General features: G+C 41.3%; 1 protein-coding gene across 2 annotated transcripts in view; it reads left to right on the top strand.

Moving 5' to 3' along the window:
- Nucleotides 1–25,991, top strand: part of LOC135218383 (elongin-C) — a 69,842-nt gene that overhangs the window by 32,037 nt on the left and 11,814 nt on the right. For both annotated transcript variants that reach the window (XR_010315308.1, XM_064254672.1), the window contains exon 2: nt 18,977–19,200. Coding sequence is in view for 1 of the 2 variants with exons in the window: in XM_064254672.1 (XP_064110742.1) it covers nt 18,992–19,200 (209 nt within the window). In the remaining variant the exon portion in view is untranslated. The remainder of the gene's footprint in view (nt 1–18,976; nt 19,201–25,991) is intronic.

Here is a 25,991-nt window from a genome sequence, read left to right as displayed (position 1 = left end):
GTCGTGACGTCAGAGACGTAAGCTAAGTATATGTCTGCCAGGTAAGTATGTACAAAACTTTATTGTAAAATAACAATATCATATTCATTTACCACTACTACCCTGAAGTTACGTCACTGGACGAAGCTTTCGCGCTGCCCTGTGATGTTTATCTATTCCTGATGGTAGAAGTCTGGCAGAATTTGGAGGAATTGAAGAGGAAGAGAGCTCGTCAAGTGTCGTCATCCTCCTCTTCGAGATCATCATATTTTCATGTCTCCACCCATTCGACTCTTAGGCTTTGCCGTAGAAGAGAAGGTGCTCACCCGCCATAAGAAGTCTCGTCGCGGGACTTCTAAGGGTCTGTTTTGCTCCGGTGAGACAGGCGAGTCTTCTGCTGGTCCTCCCGTTCCTCCGGGAACGGGGCCTGTCTCTCCTTCCTCAGGGAAGAAGAAGACGGGGACCATGGAGGTACCAGCCACCACTGGTACCTCCTCTCCTGGCTCCAAAGGTTCCACATCCAGACTGGGAACTGTCTCTGCTGCTCGCTTGCAAGTCACCGAGTGTATGGTCACCTACGGGTGACCATGCAGCCAAGGTCCAGACTGCTGAGTATACCTCCTCTCCTGGCTCCAAAGGTTCCACATCCAGACTGGGAACTGTCTCTGCTGCTGCTGCTTCGGCTTGCAAGTCACCGAGTGTATGGTCACCTACGGGTGACCATGCAGCCAAGGTCCAGACTGCTGAGTATGCTCACCCTGTCAGGACCCAGGCACGGAGTGGAAGGATGGTAAGAGTTGCTCAGGTGACTCTCGCCAGACCGGCGATCGCTCTCGCAATGATTGTCCAGTACCCAGGGTTGACGAGTCGGAGGACGGTATCGGCTGTCTCCTGTCCGGTGCACACTCAGCCCCACCCAGACGACGGTCGCATTCGCGCGACTGACCAGTCTCGGTGGTGGCAAGATGCTTCGCCTACCAGGCAAGAGTTTCGTAACCCTCCTCGAGGAAGGGTTCTCTCCACTGCTGCTCCTGCAGGTCCCTCCGGAAAGGTGCAGTTGCTACCACAACTGCCCCAACTCCGTCCTGGATGGAGGACCTGTCAGTTGTCCTAAGGAAGCTGGCGAAGAAGTCCAGGAAGAAGAGGAAGGTGTCGTCGTCTCCTGCCGCCTGTTCCCCTTCAACTTCCAAGGCCCCCCAGCCGAGGAAGATAGTGCCTCGCACCCCCCCCCCCCCCCAAAAAAAAAAAAAAAAAAAAAAAAAAAAAAAAAAAAAAAAAAAAAAAAAGTCTCACACAGAGACTTCTAAGGGTCTGTTCCGCTCTGGCAGGACAAGTGGGTCTTCCGCTGGTCCTCCTGTTCCTCTGGAAACAGGGCACATCTCTCCTTCCCCAGGGAAGAAGAAGACGGGGACCATAGGGGTACCAGCTACGGTGGACTGTGCAGCCAAGGTCCAGACTGCTGAGTACACTCACTGTCATGATCCAGGCACGGAGCAGAAGGATGGTGAGAGTCACTCGCGCAGCAATCGTCCGGTACCCAGGGTTGACGTGACTTTCCCACCAGACCGTTCACGTGGCGAGGCTGGAAAGAGGTCCCCCCTGGGCAAGCCTGGACCTGGTACTGTAGCGTGTCAAGAGGACTGTGCTCGCTCTCATTGCGTTAGTGGACACTACCAGTCACCCGACCATCGCTCCCACCTGGACCGGACGGCTCGCACGACTGGTAGCAGCTCCCCTGACGCACAAGACTGATGCTACCGTCCTCGGTCTAATACTTCTCCGCAAGACCGCTGGTCCAGACTTGCAGCTCGATCGCCACCGTGGGTTGGTGATCGACTGCAGTCCTCCCAGCCTACTGGTTCTGCTGGTAGGCAGGGTAGGAGCGTCAGGTCTCCCTCACCTGTCCTTTCAACCTCCTCGGGTTACACCGGGAGGAACGAGGCGAACAGGAGTGACCGTGATGAATGCACTTCTTACGGTCCGGCCACGAGCCTGGTTCAGTCTTGGGACCAAACAGAACATACGCTCAAGTGGTTGGAGGAGATTGTGGGGGCTGGCGAAGATGATGATGCTTTCCTAGACTCACGGAATGACCATCACCGCTGTTCATGAGACGGTTCTGCTGGACTGCACACGCAGAGACTGGTGTGGGCACCCCCTTCGGTCCTCTTGAGAGGTTTCGGCCTCGACGAGGACTGGGACGCGTCGGAGGACGGTATCGGCTCTCTTCTGTCAGGTGCACGCTCAGTCCCACCCAGACGACGGTCACGGTGGCGGCACAGGTTTCGCCTACAGTATGAGTTTGGTAACCCTCCTTGGGAAAACATTTTCTCCAGAGGGTAACGTTTTCCAAAACTCGGAGCAGCCATCACTGCAGGTTGATGGCTGCCCGTAACTCGCTTCTCCGACTGCTAGTTCCGCTGGCAAGGCAAGCGAGAGCGTCCAATCTTCCTCCCCATTCACTCTTCCTATGGCTGCGACGGGAAGGGGAGGGATCCTGCAGAGCGTTCTCCGTAGGATTCTGCGTTGGGGACTGCGTTGAGGAAGGATCTTGCCCATTCCTCCTCGATTTCTAAAGGAATAGAGAGGACCACCACCTGATGATTGTCTGACGAATTCAGGGGGTTGGGGGTTGGGGGGGGGGGGGCGGTGCACCAAGCGCTTAAAATTCTTCAGAATTTCTAGCACTTTCCGTGTTTTTGTCTTCTACGATCTGCAAACACTTGGGCAAGACCACGGTCCAGAGTGGGTGAGACTAGAATTCCTGATAATTGTTACTACGATGATCAGGAATCTCGCCAAATGCTCGAATTCCTTGGAATTTTTGGCGTCTTAGGAGTGTTTTGGTTTTCCTGTAATTTCCAAACACTGTCGAGACAGACATTCCCGGTAATTGTTATTATGAACTCGGGAGTCTCGCTAAGCCATCAATTCCTGGAATTTCTAGCGTTCGAAGGAAGTACTGCTGCTGAAGGAAGAATATCTCGGGAGGGGCTCAGCCTGGATGGACCTGACGGTCCGTCGCCTCGGTAGGCGGTCACCCCCGGGATAGAGAAGAACGGGCAATAACAGTCAATCCTCTTTTTTTTTTCCCCGTTACTTCTTGGTTATATCAGAATGAAACTAGGAAATAAGAGGAATTCGGTGGAGTTTACTCCTTGGAATTAGAACCCAAGAGACTATGTTTTTGGTTCAATCCTAGGATTTTACTGAACATACGTCAATCCGTTCAGGATGGATACCACCGAGAGTTTGAATGCCTCTCCAGTGCTACTGTTTTGGGAACATGCAGTTCGGCTTGAACTAGTCGTCTTCAGTATCCTGTTATCACCGTAGAAGTCTTCCTTTGGGAAAACTTCACCTTCGCTCTTTTCATTAGAGAATGAAGGTGGTCGGCTTCCAGTCCTTATTCTTCTTCCTCGAATGGAAGAGAATTTAGGCTGGAGGTCTATGTACAGGAACCTACAAATATACTACATATATATATCTTTCTTGACATGCTTCTGTTATCAGTTGAATTGTCCGAGGTGTAGGTACATAACTGTCGATAACTCTACGGGTATGTAACCGAGACAAATAGTATCTTCTCTTAATTGAACTACAACTCGGGACTGCCTTGCAAGCCTCCCAAGAGTTACCGGTTTGGATTTTGAGATACTAGTGGTATTGTTTACAACACCACCACCACAGCGTTTGGATTCACCGAATAGGACGGGCTTCTTCCCTCCCATTTCAGTTAAAATGCAAATGCTCAAGCATATTTTCTTGCGCTCGATGGTTCTAGCCGAACGCATTCCTTCATGGAATGGATTACCTGGCAACTCAGGATGACAAGTGAGCGAGAGCTAGCAGTGTATGGGCTGCCTGCCAGCCTTGCCTGCCACAGCCAGTACAGCTGGCTCTCTGAGATAGTTCGTTTGGGTTTTGTCTCTCATCCTCTGTGATGATTGACTACCGAATCGAATCTCTGCCCGGAAATCACGGACTTAGGTCTCTGGTTGGCTGGAATTATTGCATATGTGTATGAACATCTCTCCTGCATTGCCTTTTGCCGTTGCGAGAATTTTCAGACAGAGATATCTCACTAGACTCGTTTTCATCTTTCGGATTACCTCACGGTAACAGAAGTCTGTAGCCTAGTCTTCCACTTCATCGCACCTGCCGCTGCGATAACGCAGAATGATTTCTTCAGACATCTGAGTTTGTCTTCTAAATACATCTCGTAATTCATAGGTGTGCAATTATTCTTTGTTCACCCCGAATTGTAGATGAATAACATAAGACTTTGCCTGTTCCCCACCCTGCCAGCTCTACTTCCAAGTAAGAGAAATGTCCTCCCTTATCCAGCCAATGAGAAGCGGTTCTTCAGGCAGCACAATCCCTGTCTGTGTTTTCATTACTGAAAGGCGCTTCGCTTTCATTGCAAACTCCGACTTCTCACCGAACAGCAATGAAATAGCAGTTTAGCATTTTCAGTCCTCTGTAAAACAACAGGGATTAAAGCCGTCTTCACTGGTTGGTGTCATTGATGGGACTTTTTCTACGTTCAGGATCTTGAGAGTTAACTTCTCTCGATTCAGCTGTGAAGTCGTAGGTCTGCATTCACCTTAGTCTTTCACTGGCATATAGTATTGTTTCTCCTTAGTTGAGATTCAACTACTATGAGAACTTCTGTCTTGCTATCAGGGACCTCGGTCTCTAGAAGGCAATTGACCATTGTCTGATGGGCGCATGCCTTGAGAGAATCATCACCTTGTCTCCCAACATCAGTGGCAAACAAGATAGATGATTTGTATGGTTTCTCGGCATAACCCTTCAAAAGGCGAGTGTCATGTGACTAAGTCTTGGATGCATGACTGCTCGCCTCACACTGAGCGCAGTCAGTCAGCAGCTGTTGAAGAGTCCGAGACCGTCATGAGCTACGCTGTGGACTTTGTATTGGTTGATCTAGATCAGTCATTACTTTGTCATATTGGCGTGTTCCTGTACCCATAAGGATCGACACCCACCATGGAGTGTCGGTGTCTATCTGCTGCGGAATATTACGAGACCGTGAGAGACCTCTGCAGTTGGATAGGCCAGTGGATGGGTACTTGTCATCACTCCGAAGAATGTGTCGGACAGGAAGATCGATAAGGTGTCATTGCGACCATATTTATCTTTCCCTTCAGGCCTGCCCACAGGTCCTTGGAACCTCATTTCCTTGGACTGGTGGGGGATGCTTGTAGGTTGTGTTTGCTTACCCAGCTCCTTCAAGAGGACAAGTTGCATCGTACTGATTGTGTGCAGTTGTAGAGGTAAGAAGGAAGAGTGACTGGCCTCTCCACCTTCCTCACCTCGTCCTTCCACTAATCTTCCTTCGGGTCGAGGATAGGACTCGAACTTACACTGGCTGGTCAGGTGATTGATGCAGTAAGCTCACACATATAGCATACTATTTATGTTTCTTATCAGAATCATAAAAGCAATCCCGCTCCTTCCTGTAGCAAGGGGAGGCAGGAGACTGGTAATAATGCAAACCCTTCCCAGAACTTTGCATTAATGCCTCCGACTCTTAACTCTTCTTCACAGCCCATTTTCGGATGAGTTATGATTCCTCACTCATTTCGAAAAGGCCCAGAAGTCTGACTCTGGATCATGCAGCTCCTATACTCCAATCAAGTTGTCATAGGCAGGGCACTCCTCCTCGCTCTTACGACCTGGGGGAGTAGCCTAGGTGTGTAGAACTCCAGTCAGTTCTAGAGGCTCACTCATATTCCTCCCACCAATCAGTGAGTCTTCCTTATGTAAAGGACTGAGGGTTTGTATATTGTGTAGGAACAAATCACAATTTTTGGAAGTAAATTGTATTTTTCCTAACTATACAAACCTGAGGTCCTTTACATTCATGCCCACCTCATGCCACCCCTTAATCTGAACCTGGACCAAAAGGCAAAGTGGAGTGTTTACATCTGGGCAGGCTAGCCTACCTGTCTGCCACACAGTAGATACTGCCTAACCACCTTGTTCAAGAATTTAACATCCGTAATTCCAGCTACACCGAAAATAATTCTTTATGTAAAGGACCTCAGGTTTGTATAGATAGGAAAAATACAATTTACTTCCAAAAATTGTGGTTTTTGGAAATAATGTGAGTTCAATTAACCCTTAAACGCTGAAGCGGTATTTTAAAAATAGTCTCCCGTATGCTGACGGCGTTTGCAAGTGAGCGCCGAAGCGGAAAAAAGCTGTTTGTTCATGAAACTTACCTGTCAGATATATATATAGCTGTATTTTTCCGAATCCGACAGAAATTTAAACACTTACGACACACGCAGTGGGAGTCAGGTGGTTAGTACCCATTCCCGCCGCTGGGAGGCGGGTATCAGGAATCATTCCCATTTTCTATTCATGATTTTTCTGTCGCCGGTGCTGAAAACACCTGTTTTCAGTACCTCCGTCTTAGGATTTTGGAAACTTCATTGCCGCTAAGTATCCTAATTGTCTTTTGATTTATTTACTTGGATTTGTGGCTAGGCATACGCTATCTTAAATTGATTTGAATTTGATTCATTTTTGCATAAAATATCTGAATCTAGTTAGGCTAGTTTCAGACGGGGTTGTCTGCAAAGATAGGGTGTGGCTACCGAAAGCTTCGGTAGATTCGCACTTGGTATGTACGAGGGGTATGGGTCTTGCTTCTTTGTTGAGATTTGTCATGTAAGGAGTGTGAGACTTTGTCTATTCCGTAAGGAAGACGTATGATTCGTATGTACGCAATTAATCAGTAAACATGTCTAATTCCGTAAGGAAGACGTATGATTCGTATGTACGCAATTAATCAGTAACAAAAGTCAGGGTAGTGAACCTGCTAACCTTCCTGTAGACTTTATTTTGCATAACCCTGTAGTATGGCTACGGGCTATGTATATGTCTACGAGAGGTGCTCGCTCTCCTTCATTGCTGTGAAGTGCTACTTCTGTAATTGTTACTCCTAACCCTGCAGTGTTGCCTTCGGGCCCTAAGCAGTGTCTGTAGAGAAATTGCCCTTTCTCTGATACTCCTTCGATTCGTAACTTAGAATCGAAAGTGCTTGCTTTAGAGAGTAAAAGTGAAGTGCAGAAGTGCAGTGATACCCCTTGTGTAGTGGAGGGTGCGTCAGATCGGCCTCGTTTCGCCTCTAGGCCGGGACCTCTGCTTGACTCCCAGAACCAGGGAGAGAGCATGTCGAAAGCCGAAGGAGGGTTACGAGGAACCCCCACCGATCTGGCGTGCCTTCGGCAGTTTCTGATGAAAATCCCCAGACTGCCTAAGTGCGTGCACGTGCACGAATCCTGAAGGATTGCTTCTCGTCCTCCGAAGCGTCCTCCCGCGCAGGGGTTGGAGCTTTCGGATGGACTCGCGCCCTCTAAATAGAAGCTTTATAGAAGAGGACGCTTCACGTCCTCTCTCTCTCTCTCTCTTGTTATGCGTTTCAGTGAGAAGTAAGAAGGCGAACGTCGCCTGAACTCGTGTCCGTCTTTCCACCGAGAAATACGTAAAAGAAGTCATAGTAGCAGTAAGCTTTTGAGAGCGGACGCCCAAGCCAGGGGCGCGCGGGCTTGGGTGCACGCCAATGCGCGCGACCAGTTGGGCACGCACCGAGCAGTGCGCGCCCAGTGGACGCCGAGGCGGCGCTCCAAGTGGACGCCGTTGGAGCGCGCTACCAGTGGGGACGCCAAGCGTGCACCAGCGCACGCCAGGTGGTGGTCGCGCCTGGCTGAACGTTTCTGTTGAACTCTTCAAGCTCTTGTTTCAGATTTGGGCTTAAAGAATTTTTACCTCTACCTTCGATGATACCTTCTACCTCACCTGCAAAGAATGTGAAGTAGGCAGTGCTTCGGAGGAAGCTTAAAGTGAACAGACAACTTCTTCTTCGAAACCCAGCAAGACATCGGGTTTCGTGAATTCAAGAGGTCTCTGTCAATTAATATTGCTTTTCGCATAGGTGGATGGAGTTAAGGAAAGCTCAAGGGAAGTTCTCGTTTGCTCTACCGCAAGCTTTGCCATTCTGCCAATAAATTTAAGTTGCCACTACCGCAGTCAAGACTTTGCGATAAGGCAGTTACGGGTTATAAAGGCTCGATGTCCTGCACGTCAGGACTCTCGGCAACGTTCAGTAGGATTCTTGCAAAGGCACTCATCAAAAGTACGCTCTTCAGGAAAGCGCAAGACAGGACTTCCTTTGCCATACTGCCAATAAATTTTAAGCTTTAGCAGGCATTAGTTGATACGGGAGAGGAAGCTGGTTGGAGAGTTTCTTCCTCTTCCCAGGATAATTTTGCCAGCTTTTTAGCCCATCTGAAGGGCTTTTCAGATGATAGATTTTGTTAGTTCCTAGTCGGGACTACGCTGCCGAATTGAACATCGTCGTTCTACCTGACGTAAGCCCAGTCTCTTAACAGGATTGTTGCCCCTTCCTCGTTTGAGACGGGAATCGGAAAATAAAATGCTCGACTTCCTGGATTACGTTTTGTCAATTCAGTGACTTTCCCCCATTGACAATATACTATCGTTTTGTCAAGTAAGTGGGTATCCCCTCATGACAAAATATCTCTTTGTCCCGTAAATGGGTTAGTTCTCATTGACAAACATCTCATTAACTTGATATTGCGTAAGCGAATAAGCTCTTATTGACAAGATTCGGAAGAGCTCTCATTCGTCATTCGCAGACTCGTACAAGAAATAGACTTGTAGACTACGTCAATGAACCCTTATGTCCAATAACATAAGAAGCTTGAGCTGACTGCTTCGATTCTCCTAAGTTTTGTTCATGAAACTTGCCTGTCAGATATGTATGTAGCTGTATTTCCGAATTCAGCTATATATATGTCTGCCAGGTAAGTATGAACAAACTTTATTGTGATATAATTTCATATTTTGCCTTGCGTTATTTTATTTCTGGTTGGTTCAAGTCATATACGCTTGCTGTAGTTACCTCTTCGGATGGCAACCGAGAGGTCTATGGTCCATTTTAAGGACATTTAATCGTTACTCCCTGCAGCCTTCCAGGAGTTTCCGATTTATCTTTTACCGTTGTATGGTAGTGTTCTGACGACACAAACGCATCTATATATTTAGCGTTTTCTGTTTCGCTTAAATATACCAGCTTGAGAGTCTCTTTATGCTAAAAATAACGGACCTTTTTCTTCATAGAATAGGGTAGCTGGCAACCCAGGCATAAAGTTAAGAGACGACGATGACGGACGATCGTAAGCTGCTGCTGTCTCTGTCCTCTCCTCCAGTCCAAACGAGCCAGTACCAACTCGTTCGCTGTCATGCGCGGTAGGTTACGTCTCTCTCTCCTGCGGGATTGACTGACTAACCGTATCTCTGTGCTGGCAGTTACGTCTCTCTCTCTCCTGCGGGATTGACTGACGAACTGTATCTCGTGCCCTACAATCACGGACTTTAGCCTAAGATTGAGGGGATTTCTTACATGAATGAATAAACATTGCATTCGTTTGGCCTTAATATGTTCTACAGAGATATCTTACTCCTTTCGGTGCTCGTTACCGCACGGTATAGGACTACGAGTCTACCACAACATTGCACTATTATATGCTCTCTTGCTTAGGCAAAGCGCAGCCTTATTAGGGAAGTAAACATACTGTGTGAGGGAATGGATGAGCTTGCTGGGGACCATTTCCTTCCTAAAGAAGTTTGTTTCCCTGAATAGACTGCAATTCAGACCTCTACAGTTTTTTCCTACCGGGAAACTGAAATTTTATTAAAGATCTAGGAATGATTCTGAACATCTCTCGGTGTGTTAAGTATCTCTTGAGGTGATAGAAAGAAGGTGCCGGACATCTGGAGAGGGTTTCAGATGTACTGGATCATAATCTGAAAGAAGTGGAAGCAATTCAGTCGTCCCTCCAGTCCTCGAAACGAGTTTTTGGAACCATGGTCCATATCAACTCTGATCTTCCACAGCTCTCTCATATCTTAGGAAGTATCTTCTCTCGGTCGCAGTTCGGGTTTACGAGAAAGAGCCTATTATAACAACAGGCGTAGAATGGAACGATCCTCTAGAGGTTCGTTACAGGATTGCAAAAGTCCATTCGAATCGTCTCGATCGAAGGCAGCAACTACTGACCTTCCGAGTGGAATCTTTCTTTAGAAGTATGTTGAGAGTTGTGGAGACTTTAGGGACGTACCTTTCATTCATCTCTTCGCTAGGTTGAGGACGAAGAGGCTTCTTCTTCTCTGCTCCCTTATTCTCGATCCGGAGCGGTAACATTAAACGCCATCCTATGATATTGAACGGGGATGGATGTTTAGTCTCTTTTCCCCTTTTTCAATCGCTTAGGAAATGTAATAAGATGATTTATATCATCACAGGGAGCGACAATGACGCTAATCGCCCCATGTTGGCCTTCAAGACCCTAGATTCACAGAGGTCACGTCCTTCCAAGTTACCGTTTCCGAGAGAGTCGGTCTCCTTTAACACGAAAGGTACCTATAACCTCTCCGCTCTGAGTCTGACTACGTTCAGGCTATCGAGATGTTGACAGCATAAGATTGCAGTCTTCCCTTTCCGTTTGAAGAATGGGATAAGCTGGCAGTCACAACTATTAAAGAATACGCAAATATGTTGTTGACGGCCTTTGGGCTCAGAGATTTGCTTCTGTCAAACAACAACAAAGCCCTTCACGATCTTTGAGTTCTGTGAAATCTCGAAACTCGCTCACCATCTACTTTTTGTCTCACCTGTTTTCTCGGAGTTAGACACTCGTGCGAGATCAGGAGACATATAGTAGCCCTGAGTTTCTTGTTGACGAAGTCGGTTGCGTTTATACACCCCCGATGATCGTTTAACATGAGACCAGGTTGGACTGTCAGGCATTCGTCCTTCGGGACTGAATCGCCTTTTTGCTCCTCGCTCCTTTCTCCTGGCACCAGAAGCTCGAGTCAGGAGTGGCTCAGGAGTTGATTCGCTAACGACGTTGGGTTGCGTTGATACACCCCCCAAGGTTTGCTTTAGCTTGAATCGCCCAGGCAGTCCAGACACTCATCCTTCAGCGAAAGAATAGTGCCTTATGGGTCTTCAGGGTACAGCCTTGCTGTCCTTGATTCGTCTGACTGGTCAACTGGTCGGTCACCTGACGTTAGTACAGACGGACTGACTGTGCATGTCCAGATCGAAGCTTTCAATATGGAACTTAGACATAGTCTGAAGTTCTTGATGTCAAAGCATTCGAACATCTCCTACCTGTTAACTTCTTGCATGTGATCAGGAAGGCATTTTTCTAACCACCCTAGATACGACAAAGAGGGTTAGTGAGATTTTAAGCCATCGTCACAAGTTTTGGCTTTAGATAACACAAGGCGGTGTGCTCTCTAAGCTTTTCGTTATGGCCTAAGAATGGAAACCCGTTTTGTCCTTGGGGCCATGGGGGGGGGCAGGACTTGGAGGAAAGCAAGGATGGCACAAGTTAGTGGGCAGGAGCCAGAGAGAGTCCTGTGCCCTGTCAGGTCTCTCAAGTTTTATCTACATAAAACTCAAGAAAGTCGAAGTCGTACGGACAATCTGCAGTGTTCCGAAAAGACCAGACTTGCCCATATCGAAGAACACCCTGGCTTTATTGTTAAGGAGGTCTTTCAAAAAAGCTCCTTCTTTGTGTTTGCACAAAGATTTGAAATCTTTTGATTTGAATGCTCACGAGGTGAGGGCGCGGCCTCGGAAGCATTTCAACAGAGCATGGCACTCAGCAACATCCTGAGTACCATGTTTTAGCGAAGCAACTATGTGTTCATTCACACTCCCTGCGAGATGTTGAAGATGGCATATGAGATCTGCTGCTCGCTAGGGCCATACGTGTCTGCAGACACAATCTTGGGGGCAAGAAGTACCACTCATCCTATCCTGTAGAAAATGGTTAGGAAAAGCTCTTAATTTAGTAGTTGAGTCGCCGACAACGGTGACTTCTTAACTCTTAAGCCTTAGTTAACACACCTTAACTTTGGCTAGGTGGGTCAGGTGGTGATATATATTTTTATATATATATTTATTTTACTTCTTAGCCCTCATGGTATGGTCAATATGGTCTAGTCACGTCGTGGTCTCGCCCCTGTTGACAGATCATCTGGAGTGCACCAGCTATATAGGTCTCTATAACGCTGGCAACTCTAGTAGCACAAGCAGACTTACGCGGCAGTAACCAAGATATCAATTATCTGCATATATATGTTTCCTAAAATCTTCTATTCTGTCTACTCCCACCACCAAAGGTGGGATTCAGCTATATATATATCTGACAGGTAAGTTTCATGAACAAAATGATATTGTAATGATACAATTAAGTTTGTTCATACTTACCTGGCAGATATATATAATCAAGTACCCACCCACCTCCCCTCAGGAGACAGTGGAAATAAAAATTATGAATAGAAAATGGGAATGATTCCTGATACCCGCCTCCCAGCGGCGGGAATGGGTACTAACCACCTGACTCCCACTGCGTGTGTCGTAAGTGTTTAAATTTCTGTCGGATTCGGAAAAATACAGCTATATATATATCTGCCAGGTAAGTATGAACAAACTTAATTGTATCATTACAATATCATTTTTCAAAAATTCACCATAAATCGAAATATTGTGCTAGAGACTTCCAATTTGTTGCAAAAGAAAGGAAAATGAATGAATATTACTAGAATGTAAGAGTTTTAGCTTACAATTGCGTTTTTTGACCATTTCAGTCCAGTCAAAGTTGACCGAAGGTTGATATTTTGGCACATCATTATTTATATGAAAATATTTAAAAACTGATAAAAGTTACAACCATGGGCTTTTTATTGTTGTATTCTACATGAAATTGCGCACATTTCCATATATAAAACTTTATGTAACAGCTAATTTAAAATGGTGCAAACATTACGACAATCGGACGAAAAAATTTATGATTTTTCCGGAAGTTACCGCAAGGACGTAGGGAAAAAGTTTATTTCCTAAATTCACCATAAATCGAAATATTGTGCTAGAGACTTCCAATTTGTTGCAAAATAAAGGTAAATTATTGAATATTACTTGAATGTAATAGTTTTAGCTTACAATTGCGTTTTTTTACCATTTCGGTTGAGTCAAAGTTGACCGAAGGTTGATATTTTGGCACTTATCGTTATTTATATGAATATATTTCAAAACTGATAAAAGCTACAACCATGGGTTGTTTTTTGTTGTATTCTACATAAAATTGCGCACATTTCCATATATAAAACTTTATGTAACAGCTAATTTAAAATGGTGCAAACATTATGACAATCGGACGAAAAAATTTATGATTTTTTCGGAAGAGTTACCGCGCGGACATAAAAAAAAAGTTTTTTTCTTAAATTCACCATAAATTGAAATATTGCGCTAGAGACTTCCAATTTGTTGCAAAATAAAGGTAAATGACTGAATATTACTAGAATATAAGAGTTTTAGCTTACGATTGTATTTTTTGACCATTTAGGTAGAGTCAATGTTGACCGAAGGTTGACATTTTGGCACTTATTGTTATTTATATGAAAATATTTCAAAACTGATAAAAGCTACAACCATGAGTTGTTTTTTGTTGTATTCTACATGAAATTGCACACATTTTCATATACAGTGGGGCCTCGTTATCCACGGGGGATAGGGCCTAGAACCCCCCCGTGATAAGTAAATACCCGTGTTATCCTGATACCCCCTCAAAAATTGCTTAAAACTGCCTACTTTAATAGTTAACCCACCCAAGACCACTATTCCAATGTTTATAACTGCCTACTTTAGTTCAAACACCAAATATGTTTTCAACTATCACCTAAAACTAAATTCAAGACAGTTTTAAAGTTATTGTACAAAATTAGCCTTAAAAAATAAATGTAGTATATGTACTACTGTACATAGGTATGTAGCCTACTAGCCTAGGGATTACAGCTAGAAGCCTACATACGCATGGTGGGCCTCTTTTTTTTTTTTTTTTACAAGGAAAGAGAGGATGAGTGGTAAGAGAACTATCAAAATATGTAAATCATATGGGTACTCACCAACAATCTATGTTGATAAAAGATGGCGACGATTTTGCAGTGCAATCCAGTAATATAATAACGATAATGCTACCAACAGTATGCAGCGAAACATCTCTTCCCTTCGTCAACACGTTAATATTAGTATATTCCACGTAAAAACCTTCATCTGACCTTCAGGCGTCTTTCCCATACGAGTAAAAGAATCAGGGCTTTTGGATGCCACATAATTAACTCGTTTATATGGGTACAATTTAAAGAACGCGCCGCACACCACATTTCATAACAACAACAAACAAACGTTTGTAGGCCAGTGTTGCCAACTGGGAATGGCAATTTCTTGCTAGATTTTGTTCCATAAAAGGCTAAAAAAATCACATACCGTATATACTCGAATAACATGCAATCTCCCATATCGTGCAAACCCCCTAATTTCACCAATAAACAGTGGTTTTGTGTTTTGTCATGTATCTCATGTATCATGCAAGTTCATAAGGTTGGTGGTTATAGCCTGCTAATGGCCGAGTCATTCAGATGTGTGCTGGATCTAGTCAATTTACGGTAATTTTCTTATTAATCTCGAGAATTGAATAGAAAATCTCAAGATTAAAAAAAAATCCCAAAATAATAAAATAATTGTAAAAATAACACGCCTTGGAGTCCTTGATCATTCTCTCTCTCTCTCTCTCTCTCTCTCTCTCTCTCTCTCTCTCTCTCTCTCTCTCTCTCTCTCTCTCTCTCTCTCTCTCTCAGGAATAAATACGTACGTACTGTAATTTGCAGTAAATGTGTAGACATTGTGTGCGTTTAAAAATTTCAAAAAAAATGTGCAGTACACACACATTCCGATGTTTCGGTTTTTGGAATTTTTCAGATTTCGAAAAAGTGAGGTCAGATGCATAATCAAACAAACACCACTACTGCAGCAAAAACATTTTTTCCCTTTATGTTTTTCATTATTGTTATTTATTAATTACAGTTTTTTATTTAAATAAATATAATATAATACTGTTAAATGAATGTGAGATAATTAAGATCACCTATAATAAAAATAGTGGGACAATTAATACCATATGTTCACTAATAGGTATTATTTTTCAAAACAAACATTCCGTAAAAACACAAAAATATATGTACATAACAATCAAAATATAATAATGTTTTGCAGTTCAACTTGTGAATTTTAACAATAAGTATGACTATATAATATTTTACCATATCGATCTTGAAGTTGAAGAGTCGTAAAATTCTGAGGATGGTCCGGGAAAAGGATTTGTACTTTGTGATTACGTATCGCTACAACACCATGTGGTATTTTCATACCACTATATTGATGACGCATCGCTACGACACACTGGTGTTTTTTCATTACCACTATACGTTAAAGTTAAAAACATGACATAGAATCGACTTTGCGACTTCGTTCACTTTGATATTTTTAACGATACAATAACTATCATTGTACTACTAAAACCATCTTCACATAAGTAATTTTTCGTAAGATATGTGTTGTTGCAAAAGCTAGCTTATACATAAAAGGCTTTTATAATTTAAGTCATCTTAGATATACATATGCACCCAAACTCATTGTGGGGAAATTTACTACTGTTTCCTCGGATATTGAAATACTTTAGCATCATTCAAACACTTTAATAATATAATGCATAAATACTAGGCTATACACATTTACATCGTATACAAATACTACATACAGTTATATACACATACTTTTATATACAAAGTTAACAGTTATATACACATTACGTTTTATATACAAAGTTATAATATGAATAGTGATCAGACGACAGCTGTGCACTGGACTACGTACGTACTACTTGGAAGATAAAACGAACAAAAATTTTGTTGTTGTTAGTCGCCGGGATAGATTAACATTTTTCCAGAGATTAAAAGCTGAATTTTGTTTTGAAGGTATGTCAACCGCGATATTATATTAATGTTTTCACGAAGGAATAATTATATAAAGAAAATTATTGAGTAATTTTGCCGTCAGCAGTCAGAAAATCACGAACATGGTAACGTTCAAACCTAGTGCCATCCATGGCGTATGTCTATAAATAGAACAGAAGCAGAGGGCAGTCATTGGATAACAGATCTCCATGGCTACCAACCAACCAATCAGGTGTTAGTTATACTACTCTGTAATTTCTAGAATGAACGTTTACACACACGAAGCTAACGATGATGTATGTGTTTTGCATACAGTACGTAGTTTTAGTTTTTATTATTAGTGTAAGTATTTTACTGATTTCATGAAGAATAGAATGATTCCTTCTCATTACTTTGAATGCAAAATGGCTTGAAGATTCTTCCGCAAAAAAAAGAGAAAAAAAAATTCCTTAGAAGATGATATCTATTTACTAACGCGGTTGACATACCTTCAAAACAAAATTCAGCTCTTTAATCTCTGGAAAAATGTTAATCTATCCCGGCGACTAACAACAACAAAATTTTTGTTTGTTTTATCTTCCAAGTAGTATGTACGTAGTCCAGTGCACAGCTGTCGTCTGATCACTACTCATATGATTAATTTTGTATATAAAAGTATGTGTATATAACTGTTAACTTTGTATATAAAAGTATGTGTATATAACTGTATGTAGTATTTGTATACGATGTAAATATGTATAGCCTAGTATTTATGCATTATATTATTAAAGTGTTTGAATGATGCTAAAGTATTTCAATATCCGAGGAAACAGTAGTAAATTTCCCCACAATGAGTTTGGGTACATATGTATATGGTGACTTAAATTATAAAAGCCTTTTATGTATAAGCTAGCTTTTGTAACAACACATATCTTACGAAAAATTACTTATGTGAAGATGGTTTTAGTAGTACAAATGATAGTTATTGTATCGTTAAAAATATCAAAGTGAACGAAGTCGCAAAGTCGATTCTATGTCATGTTTTTCCTAAACGCGTTGACTTAAAGGAGAACGTTATTTTGGTTGTTTATCACTGGCACAAACCCATAACAATGCAGTGTATGTATGATAATTCTAAACTATTATTCACTACCAAAATAACGATGATATTTTGTATTGAAAATTAATGTTACGTATATTCCAAACATTATTACTACGTAGCATGAATAGTACTATAAAAATTTCGAAAGATAATCTTGCTGTGAACGCTACCATAATTTGATTTTCATATACGTACGTACATTTTGTCAGCTGGCTGGCCTCGCATAGATAAAATTGATTTCACTGATATGGAATTACTCCACGAATAGCCTTTTTATTATGAAGATACGACGATAATATATAAGGTAAAAAATGCTTTTATGTATTTCGTTTACGCTTCGTCGCCAATAACAAACAGCAATACTTACGATAATCTATGACAAATAGCGTTTGTATGACTTCATTGTTCAGAGAAGTTATATACGAATACTGCCAAAATAATAATGAAGTTCGAATTAATTTTAGCCTTAATGTTATTACTACTGTAATTACACTACCACTACTATTAAAATTTCTAAAAGTTTATCAAAACAAAAAATGTCGCTTTGAACGCAACCGTATACATAAACCATTTTCGTACGTAAAGGTTTATGCTTACATTTTGTGGCTGGCCACTCCGACGATAAGTTGAGTGCAATGATGTGGAATTATTCTTCGAATAGGCTATTTATTATGAAGATATGACTATAATATATATGGTAAGAATGGTTTTATTACCTTTATTGTCAATTAATATCATAATGTGAATGTTTGTGTACGTTGGTGGTTATCGCACTGCAACTACGCTTAGCCTACCAATGAACGTCGTACATAAACCTTGAATAGGCTATTTATTTCGAAGATAGGACAATAATATATTAGGTGAGAATGGTTTTATTACCCCTTTATTGTCAGTTAATATCATATATGAGTCTTTAAATGAATGTTGGTAGTTATCGGACCACGGCCGAGGGTTAGCCTACCGAAAAAAACATCGCATACGCAACACAACAAACCCGTGATGCAGCGATTCATACCAGTGATGTAACATGAGAAACGGTCCAAGAAAAAACCCGTGATTAACTGGATCCGTGAATACTGATCCGTGAATAAGCGATGCCCCACTGTATAATACTCCATGTAACGGCTAATATGAAATGGTGCAAAAATTATGTCAAAGTGACAAAATAATTTCTGAGATGTGTCGCTGATGCTTTTTAGTGCGAGAAGAAAGAAATTCATGCTTGCGCGCCTGGGTAACGATTGTAAACAAAACAACGCCTTGATCCGTGAGCTCCCAGCATCCCCAAAGGCACGTGATTCAAAAGTTTTCGCCTAGTAGGCCTATAACTATTTTTCCGCGAATTTAAAAAAAAAACTTTTTTTCGTCGACGTACCATACGTCCAATCGGCATACGACAGACAAATTTTAGTCGACGTACCATACGTCCAATCGGCGTTAAAGGGTTAAGTGATTTTACGTAGTATAAGGCACATTAGTTATATTTCTATGATCCATCTACCTTGTTGGAAATTTTTTTTACTAGTTTTAAATGAATTACAAGTTGCACTGGTTTAGTTCTCAGTAAAGCTTATTAAAGTTGACATGAGCTACAATGATATTTGGCAAAGAAATTTGTCATATATGTAGTGCGTAATGTAAAAATGCTCTTCTTACATCCAAAGAATTTTGATATTTCACATTAGCTAATTTTTTTCTACAAAATTTAGTTTCATCTTGATTGCCAATAATGTTCAAGGGATAGTTAACTTTACTTTTAGTTACAGGTTAAAGAAATTTGTTAGATGCTGAATGTACACAGGAAAGTGGTTTGTGTATGAATATGCGCTATGTTTGGAAAGTTGTTAGTCCTAATCACTGTTTCATGAGGTACTCAATAATAAGATTGAGTTAAAGGACTGAAGTTATTTTAAGTTACAGTACCAAAGAACCTATGGGTTCTTTTTCATTGGCTAACTCTGTGATAATATATAATAATAAACTTTATTTTTTCCATAGTAATATTACTTCACAATGGGTGACGACAACAAGGATGAGGAGCGTGTGTATGGTGGCTGTGAAGGTCCAGATGCAATGTATGTCAAACTTATTTCTTCGGATGGCCATGAATTTATAGTCAAGAGAGACCATGCTTTAACCTCAGGAACCATCAAGGCCATGTTGTCTGGTCCAGGACAGTTTTCAGAAAATGAAACCAATGAAGTAAACTTTAGAGAAATTCCGTAAGTGAAGAACATTTTATATCATTCTGTAGTACAGAGTAAACTAATCCAGCATTTTTTTGTGTGGTGCATGTTGTTTAAAAGTAGGATATCATATTATGTTTTTATCTTAAACAAACCATTGCCTTACACATAGGTTAGAAGTAAGCATTTGTGATAATTTTATCAAAAATTTTTACTTCTGCATTCTGTTTAAATATAAAATTCTTGGTGCTTTTAAAAATCATCCCTGATTGCATTCTTTAAAACTGTGTGCTTACAATCAGCAGTATTATTCAGCTTGCAGAGGTGCTGAATTGTTGAACCCAGTACATATAATACAGTATTTTTCATGACTTGTGCATGAAGATCACTTGGAGTCTCTGAATTAGCATTAGGCTAATCAGTGATCAGAGAGCTAATACAACACTTACCCCTGTATTCTGACTTCTTTTTGTGCTACAACTGAAGGTGATTGAATGCATTACACAAGTTTGTTTATGTGGCAAGGCTTCCTAGGGTATGCAGGTATATTAGTGTTTAGTGTTGCCAAATTATTGCTGTTGGTCCTTCAGAAGAAAGGTACCAGTGTGTTGCTGGTCATTGCTGGCTGTCCGGAGGATCACCAAGACATGGAACACAGTTATGTAGGAGGTGGTAATGCAGATAAATTACCTCAAGAAACAGGTTGGAGGATCAGATTATGAAAGGTTTTTTGGTGAAAGTCAAGGTTAATATACTGGCAGTCCCCAGTTTATGATGGGGATTCCGTTCTTGATAGTCATCGTAAGCCAGAACATCATCAAAAATCATAAAAAATCCTAAGAAAATTTAGTTTGAATGCTGTAGGTGTATTAAAAACTATGTAAACCGCACTTTTATTGCACGTTTCATTAAAAAATCTTCAAATATTGATTATTTTGCCTTTTTGGAGTCATATTTCTTCCATCAGATCGGCGTTGTAAGCATCATAACCCAGGAACATGTGTCGTAAACCGGGAAATAATATCTGATTAATATAATTGAAAAGCAGCGTAAGCTGAAACCGTTGTAAGCTGGGGACTGCCTGTCTTGTACAAGGGCTTGAGGAGCCAGCTGTCATGTTCTTTTTAACCACAATTTGAAAGTGCTGACAAAGTAGCTATCAGGAGGTTCCTGGAGATCCTAAAGCAGTGATTCATGACAACAGCAGTCCTGGGTTATTGGTGGGGCTTCCATTCTGACGGTGTGATGATAACAGAAAATTGCCAATTTTAGTCACTAGACAAGCCCCAATCGCTGATAACAGAGGCCACCAATAACTGGGGACTGCCTAGTTACAGTGTCAGGCAACCGAACCTTATTAAGTGGCATGGTCTTTCCAGGACCAGAAAACTTCTACATTGCCATCCAACTGTAGAGGATACAGAAACATTGATTAGTCTGTAAACCCCTATTTTAGGCATGAAGGACAATTGCATTCAGCCATAGCTGGTTGCTTCACCAGCCCTTGAACGTTACACCTGGTGGAATAACATTCATAATAGGTTTCTCGTCCTCATTGACAGTTAGATTCATCCTGAAACTGTGGATGATTAATGTCACAACAGTGACATGTTTTGTAGCACAACAATACTCCCCTCACTGAGGTCATGGACCAAGGGATCCTCTGACATTCAAGGCCTATTGTTAGTTCCATAAAGAGCTTGGTCCAGTTTCCAGTGCTATCCCCAATAGAATGTTCAAGGAATACAATAATGGAGGAACTAAAACTTCGATAATGCAATGGAATAATTGTATTCAGTACCCTCTCTTGGCTCAACTGGACACGAAAACTGCCCCAGCTGCCAGAAGCTGATAGCAGGGTATGCTGTTCCATTTGTCCTCCCCCTGAAGCAAACCTGGTTGAACCAGCATAATCTGCTCTCTTCATATTCCTGGTCTGTGTGTCCAAGCAGTGGGGTCAGCTCTTCCTCACTAACTTCTAAACACACTGAGCAGAGCCATGCAGCCCTGCACATACCTTGTCTGTGGACCATAGTGCCTGTAGGCTCTTCCCCTTGTGCTTCCTGAAATTACACCTGGTTGAGCCAGCACAGCCTACAGTCAGTGCATTCTCAGTCCCTGGATTGGGTGCAGGGAAGTTAGTGCTTACTCTGGTAGAGCCCATGCAACCCTCCATGCTTGGTTATCGACCTTAGCATGCAATTAACAGGTTAAATATTTGCCTTATACTTTCCTGGAAGAATACTTTATAGAGCCAGGCCTGCTAACTTGTTGGCTACAAGCTCTATCCCCAGATTTTATGCTTGGCAGAAGTGGATATGAAGTAGCTCTGGTATTGTAGATTGCTCTCCCAAAGTTAGGGGTAAGTGGAATGATCTTCATCTCTATTGTTCAATGGCTGCACAGTTACTCCTCACCAGGGCCTTTCTGGGCATGCATGCTTGAGTCTGTGCTACTTCCTCCTTGTTATATAGTGTATATAAGGTCTGTGTGCATGTAGACCAGGGATTTACATGCAACAACTTCCATTTCAGCACTACAAGTGCTAGGGGAATCTGTACATATGTGATTGTGTTATACTTAAACTCGGTTTTTTCCATCTGTCCGCCCACCTGTGGTGTTTGCGTATGGTAACATTGCGTCCCAGGCTTTAGATAGTTACATTCAGCTTACATTTAACAATACATAATAACAATATCTTATTTCGATTATTAATGGTGTAATTCGCATAAAGTAAATTATTAAAACACTTTTCAGTTGCCAATGTACACCCAGATATCCTTTTATTCACTTAAAACTTACACATAGCGTAACTATCTAAAGCCAGGGAGGCAGTGTTACCATGCGCAAACACCACAGGCGGGTGGATAGATGAAAAACACAGAGACAATTCCAGTTTTTGACCATTTCAGTTGTGTTAAAGTTGACCGAAGGTTGAATTTTTTCTATTTATCATTATGTATATGAAAATATTTCAAAACTGATGAAAGCTACAACCATGGGTTGTTTATTGTTGTATTCTACATGAAATTGCGCACATTTTCATATATAAAACCTTATGTAACGGCTAATATAAAAGCAAACATTACGACAATCAGACGAAAAAATTTATGATTTGTTCGGAAGAGTTATCGCGCGGACATAAGGAAAAAGTGTTTTTCATAAATTCACCATAAATCGAAATATTGTGCTAGAGACTTCCAATTTGTTGCAAAATAAAGTTAAATGATTGAATGTTACTAGAACGTAATAGTTTTAGCTTACAATTGCATTTTTTTACCATTTCGGTCGAGTCAGAGTTGACCGAAGGTTTAAATTTTGGCACTTATTGTTATTTATATGAAAATATTTCAAAACTGATAAAAGCTACAACCATGGGTTGTTTTTTATTGTATTCTACATGAAATTGCCCACATTTTCATATTTAAAACTTTATGTAACGGCTTATATAAAACGGTGCAAGCATTACAACAATCGAACTAAAAAATTTATGATTTTTTCGGAAGAGTTACCGCTCGGACGTAAGGAAAAAGTTTTTTTCAAAAATTCACCATAAATGAAAGTATTGTGCTAGAGACCTCCAATTTGTTGCAAAATAAAGATAAATGATTGAATATTACTAGAATGTAATAGTTTTAGTTTACAATTGAGTTTTTCTATCATTTTGGTCGAGTCAAAGTTGACGGAAGGTTGATATTTTGGTACTTATCATTATTTATATGAAAATATTTCAAAACTGATAAAATCTACAACCATGGGTTGTTTTTTGTTGTATTCTACATGAAATTGCGCACATTTCCATATACAGTGGACTCATATATTCATGTTCTCCGGATTCGCGGACTCACATTCGCGGATTTACCTCTGGAACGTTTCCCCGCATTATTCGCGGAAAATTCGCTCATTCGCGTTATTTTTCTATGAGAAATATCCACAAATTCCTGGTTTTTTTGATCAATTTCATCATAAAATGCACTTTTTGTGATAAAACTATTTAAAAAACCAAGTATGAAAATTTTTAGTGGTTTTTCTTGAGTTTTAACTAACAAAGTAGGCTGTTTTTAACATTTTTATAGGGGTTTCAAACATTCGCAGATTCTATCTATTCACGGGGGGGGGGGGGGGGGGGTGGGGGGGGGGGGGGGGGGGGGGGGGGGGGGGGGGGGTTCTGGTACGCATCCCCCGCAAATACGGGGGACCACTGTATAAAACTTTATGTGATGGATAATATAAAACAGTGCAAACATTACGACAATCGGACAAAAAAATTTCAGATTTTTTCGGAAGATTTACCGCGCGGACGTAAGGAAAAAGTTTATTTCATAAATTCACCATAAATGGAAATATTGTGCTAGAGACTTCCAAAAGATTATATCTTAGTTTTACTAGACCACTGAATTTCTATCACCAGAAATAAATTCCTCTGATTCCGTGTTGGCAGAGCCAGGAATCAAACTTCAGACCACCGGATTGACAGCCGAGAGCGAAAACCATTGTTGTAAAGTGAAGGTAAATGATTGAATATTAGTAGAATATAAGAGTTTTAGCTTACAATTGCCTTTTTCGACCATTTCGGTAGAGTCAAAGTTGACCGAAGGTTGAAATTTTGGCACATCGTTATTTATAGGAAAATATTTCAAAACTGATAAAAGCTACAACCATGGATTCTTTTTTGTTGTATTCTACATAAAATTGCACACATTTTCATATATAAAACTATGTAACGGCTAATATAAAATGGTGCAAAAATTATGTCAAAGTGACGAAATAATGTGTCGCTGATGCTTTTTAGTGCGAGAAGAAAGAAATTCACGCCTGTGCGCCTGGGTAACGCTTGTGAACAAAACAACAGCTTGATCCTTGAACTCCCAGCATCCCTCAAGGTGCGTGATTCAAAAGTTTTCGCCTAGTAGGCCTATAACTATTTTTCCGCGAATTTTTAAAAAAACTATTGTGCGTTGACGTGCCATACATCGGTTTGGCACCCGACAGACAGTTTTCGTCGACGTTTAATACGTCCAATAGGCGTTTAAGGGTTAATTGCTAACCCCATCGGATTATCGTAAGACGAATTATCATAACTCGAACACTACCTGTATGGTGTTCATTAGGAAGAAGTAAGATGAAGTAAAGGGAAATACAGAAAGAAGAGACCTCTCTTATTAAAAAGAAATTAATAAATGACCAAATAGGTAAAAATGTATTAAAATGCAAGGAAAATAGTATTGGGGTAGTAATGTATTGCACCTTTGCTTGAACATTTGAAGCTCCAGTTGCACAACTTCCTTTAGGAGGCTGTGCCACAGTCCGACTGTGTGGGGAATAAAGGACCTTTGGAACTAAGAAGTTTGACAGTTAGGCACATTTACTGGATATTGGTGCTGCTGTTCAGTGCATCTGGTTGTTCTTGGCAGATAAAGGGGATCAGGCATCAATTGGGAATGTGAAAGATCTCTGTTGAAATACAACTTATAAAAAGTGACAAACCAGAGACAATCCATCGATGGTCCAAGTCAGAACTACTACTATTAGGAAGTGAACATTATTCTAGTAAAGGTAGTAAATACAAGTGACTTAAAACAGGTCGCAGTGATTTTATCACTGTTATAAATATATGAGGCCTTACAAACAATACCTAACTTTCGTGCAGCATTTGCTGAAACTTGCATCAGCTGTTTCTCAAAAGCTAGACGTGAGTCAAAATTCTGTCCACCTGAAGGTGAGGACAGGGTGGGAAATCTGTTCGAGATCTGCTAATCAATAGTGTTTTACTGTAGTTCAGCCTCACCCCACCAACCACATCATTCCTTGATCCAGTTCATGCCCCAATTGAGTCTGAGAACAGCTTCATATCTCAAAAATGGCAACTTGACCACATCCACAAATGTTGCATCATCAGCATACTGAACAATCTTGTTTTCCAGGCCAAAAACAGTCACTTTTATACAATAAAAATGACATTATATCAAGAACACTACCCTGTGGAACACCAAATACAGTAGGTCTTGGTTCACTATAGATCCTGTAACTCACTGCTGCCTACCTGAAAGGAAATCTTGAAGTAATTCTAAAAAATATCCACCAAGCCATCTAGCTTCTTTGGGACTCTGGCCTACTTCTGGTTAGTTACTTGAGTCTAAGCCAAGAAGGCTTCAAGGTGAGGAAATGCTGTCCTTTCTGTTTTAGCCTAGCCTAACTAGTTCAAAGTTAACTTGACCTAGCCTAAGTGGTTGAGTTCTTAGTCTAGCCTAACTAGTTATAAGCTTCTTTAATCTAGCATAAGGGGTTGAGTTCTTACCCTAGCCTATCCAGTTCTAAGCTAGCCTAACTAGTTCAAAGCTACCTTGACCTAGCTTAAGTGGTTGAATTCTTAGCTTAAGCAAGTGCTGAGCCTAACCTAACTAGTTCAAAGCTACCTTAGCCTAGCCTAACTAGTTCAAAGCTACCTTAACCTAGCCTAAGTGGTTGAGCTCTTAGCTTAGCCTGACCCACCTGAGCTAGTCTAGCCTACTGTATTATGTTCTTGCCTAGCCTAGGTCATTGAGTTTTTAGCCTAGCCTTGCTAGTTTGAATCTTCCTTAACCATCTTCTTAGCCTAAGAAGTTGAGTTCTTAATCTTGCATAGCAAGCCCAAGTGGATAAGTTTTTAGGCTAGCTTAGCATAACATACTATGGATGCTCAGGTTGAGGGTGCTCTAGTTGAACCTTCCCTTGCCTATTTATCTTAACCTTCTAGCCTAAATGTTGAGGTTCTCAGCCTAGCCCAGCTGGTTTGAGATTATATGTTTTAGGGCATAATCTTCAAATTCCCAGATGCTCTGCTTCTG

This window comes from Macrobrachium nipponense, chromosome 9 (assembly GCF_015104395.2).
Source record: "Macrobrachium nipponense isolate FS-2020 chromosome 9, ASM1510439v2, whole genome shotgun sequence".
Lineage (NCBI taxonomy): Eukaryota > Metazoa > Arthropoda > Malacostraca > Decapoda > Palaemonidae > Macrobrachium > Macrobrachium nipponense.
Note: the sequence above shows the minus strand (reverse complement) of the source record. Positions and strands in the feature narration are given on the sequence as shown.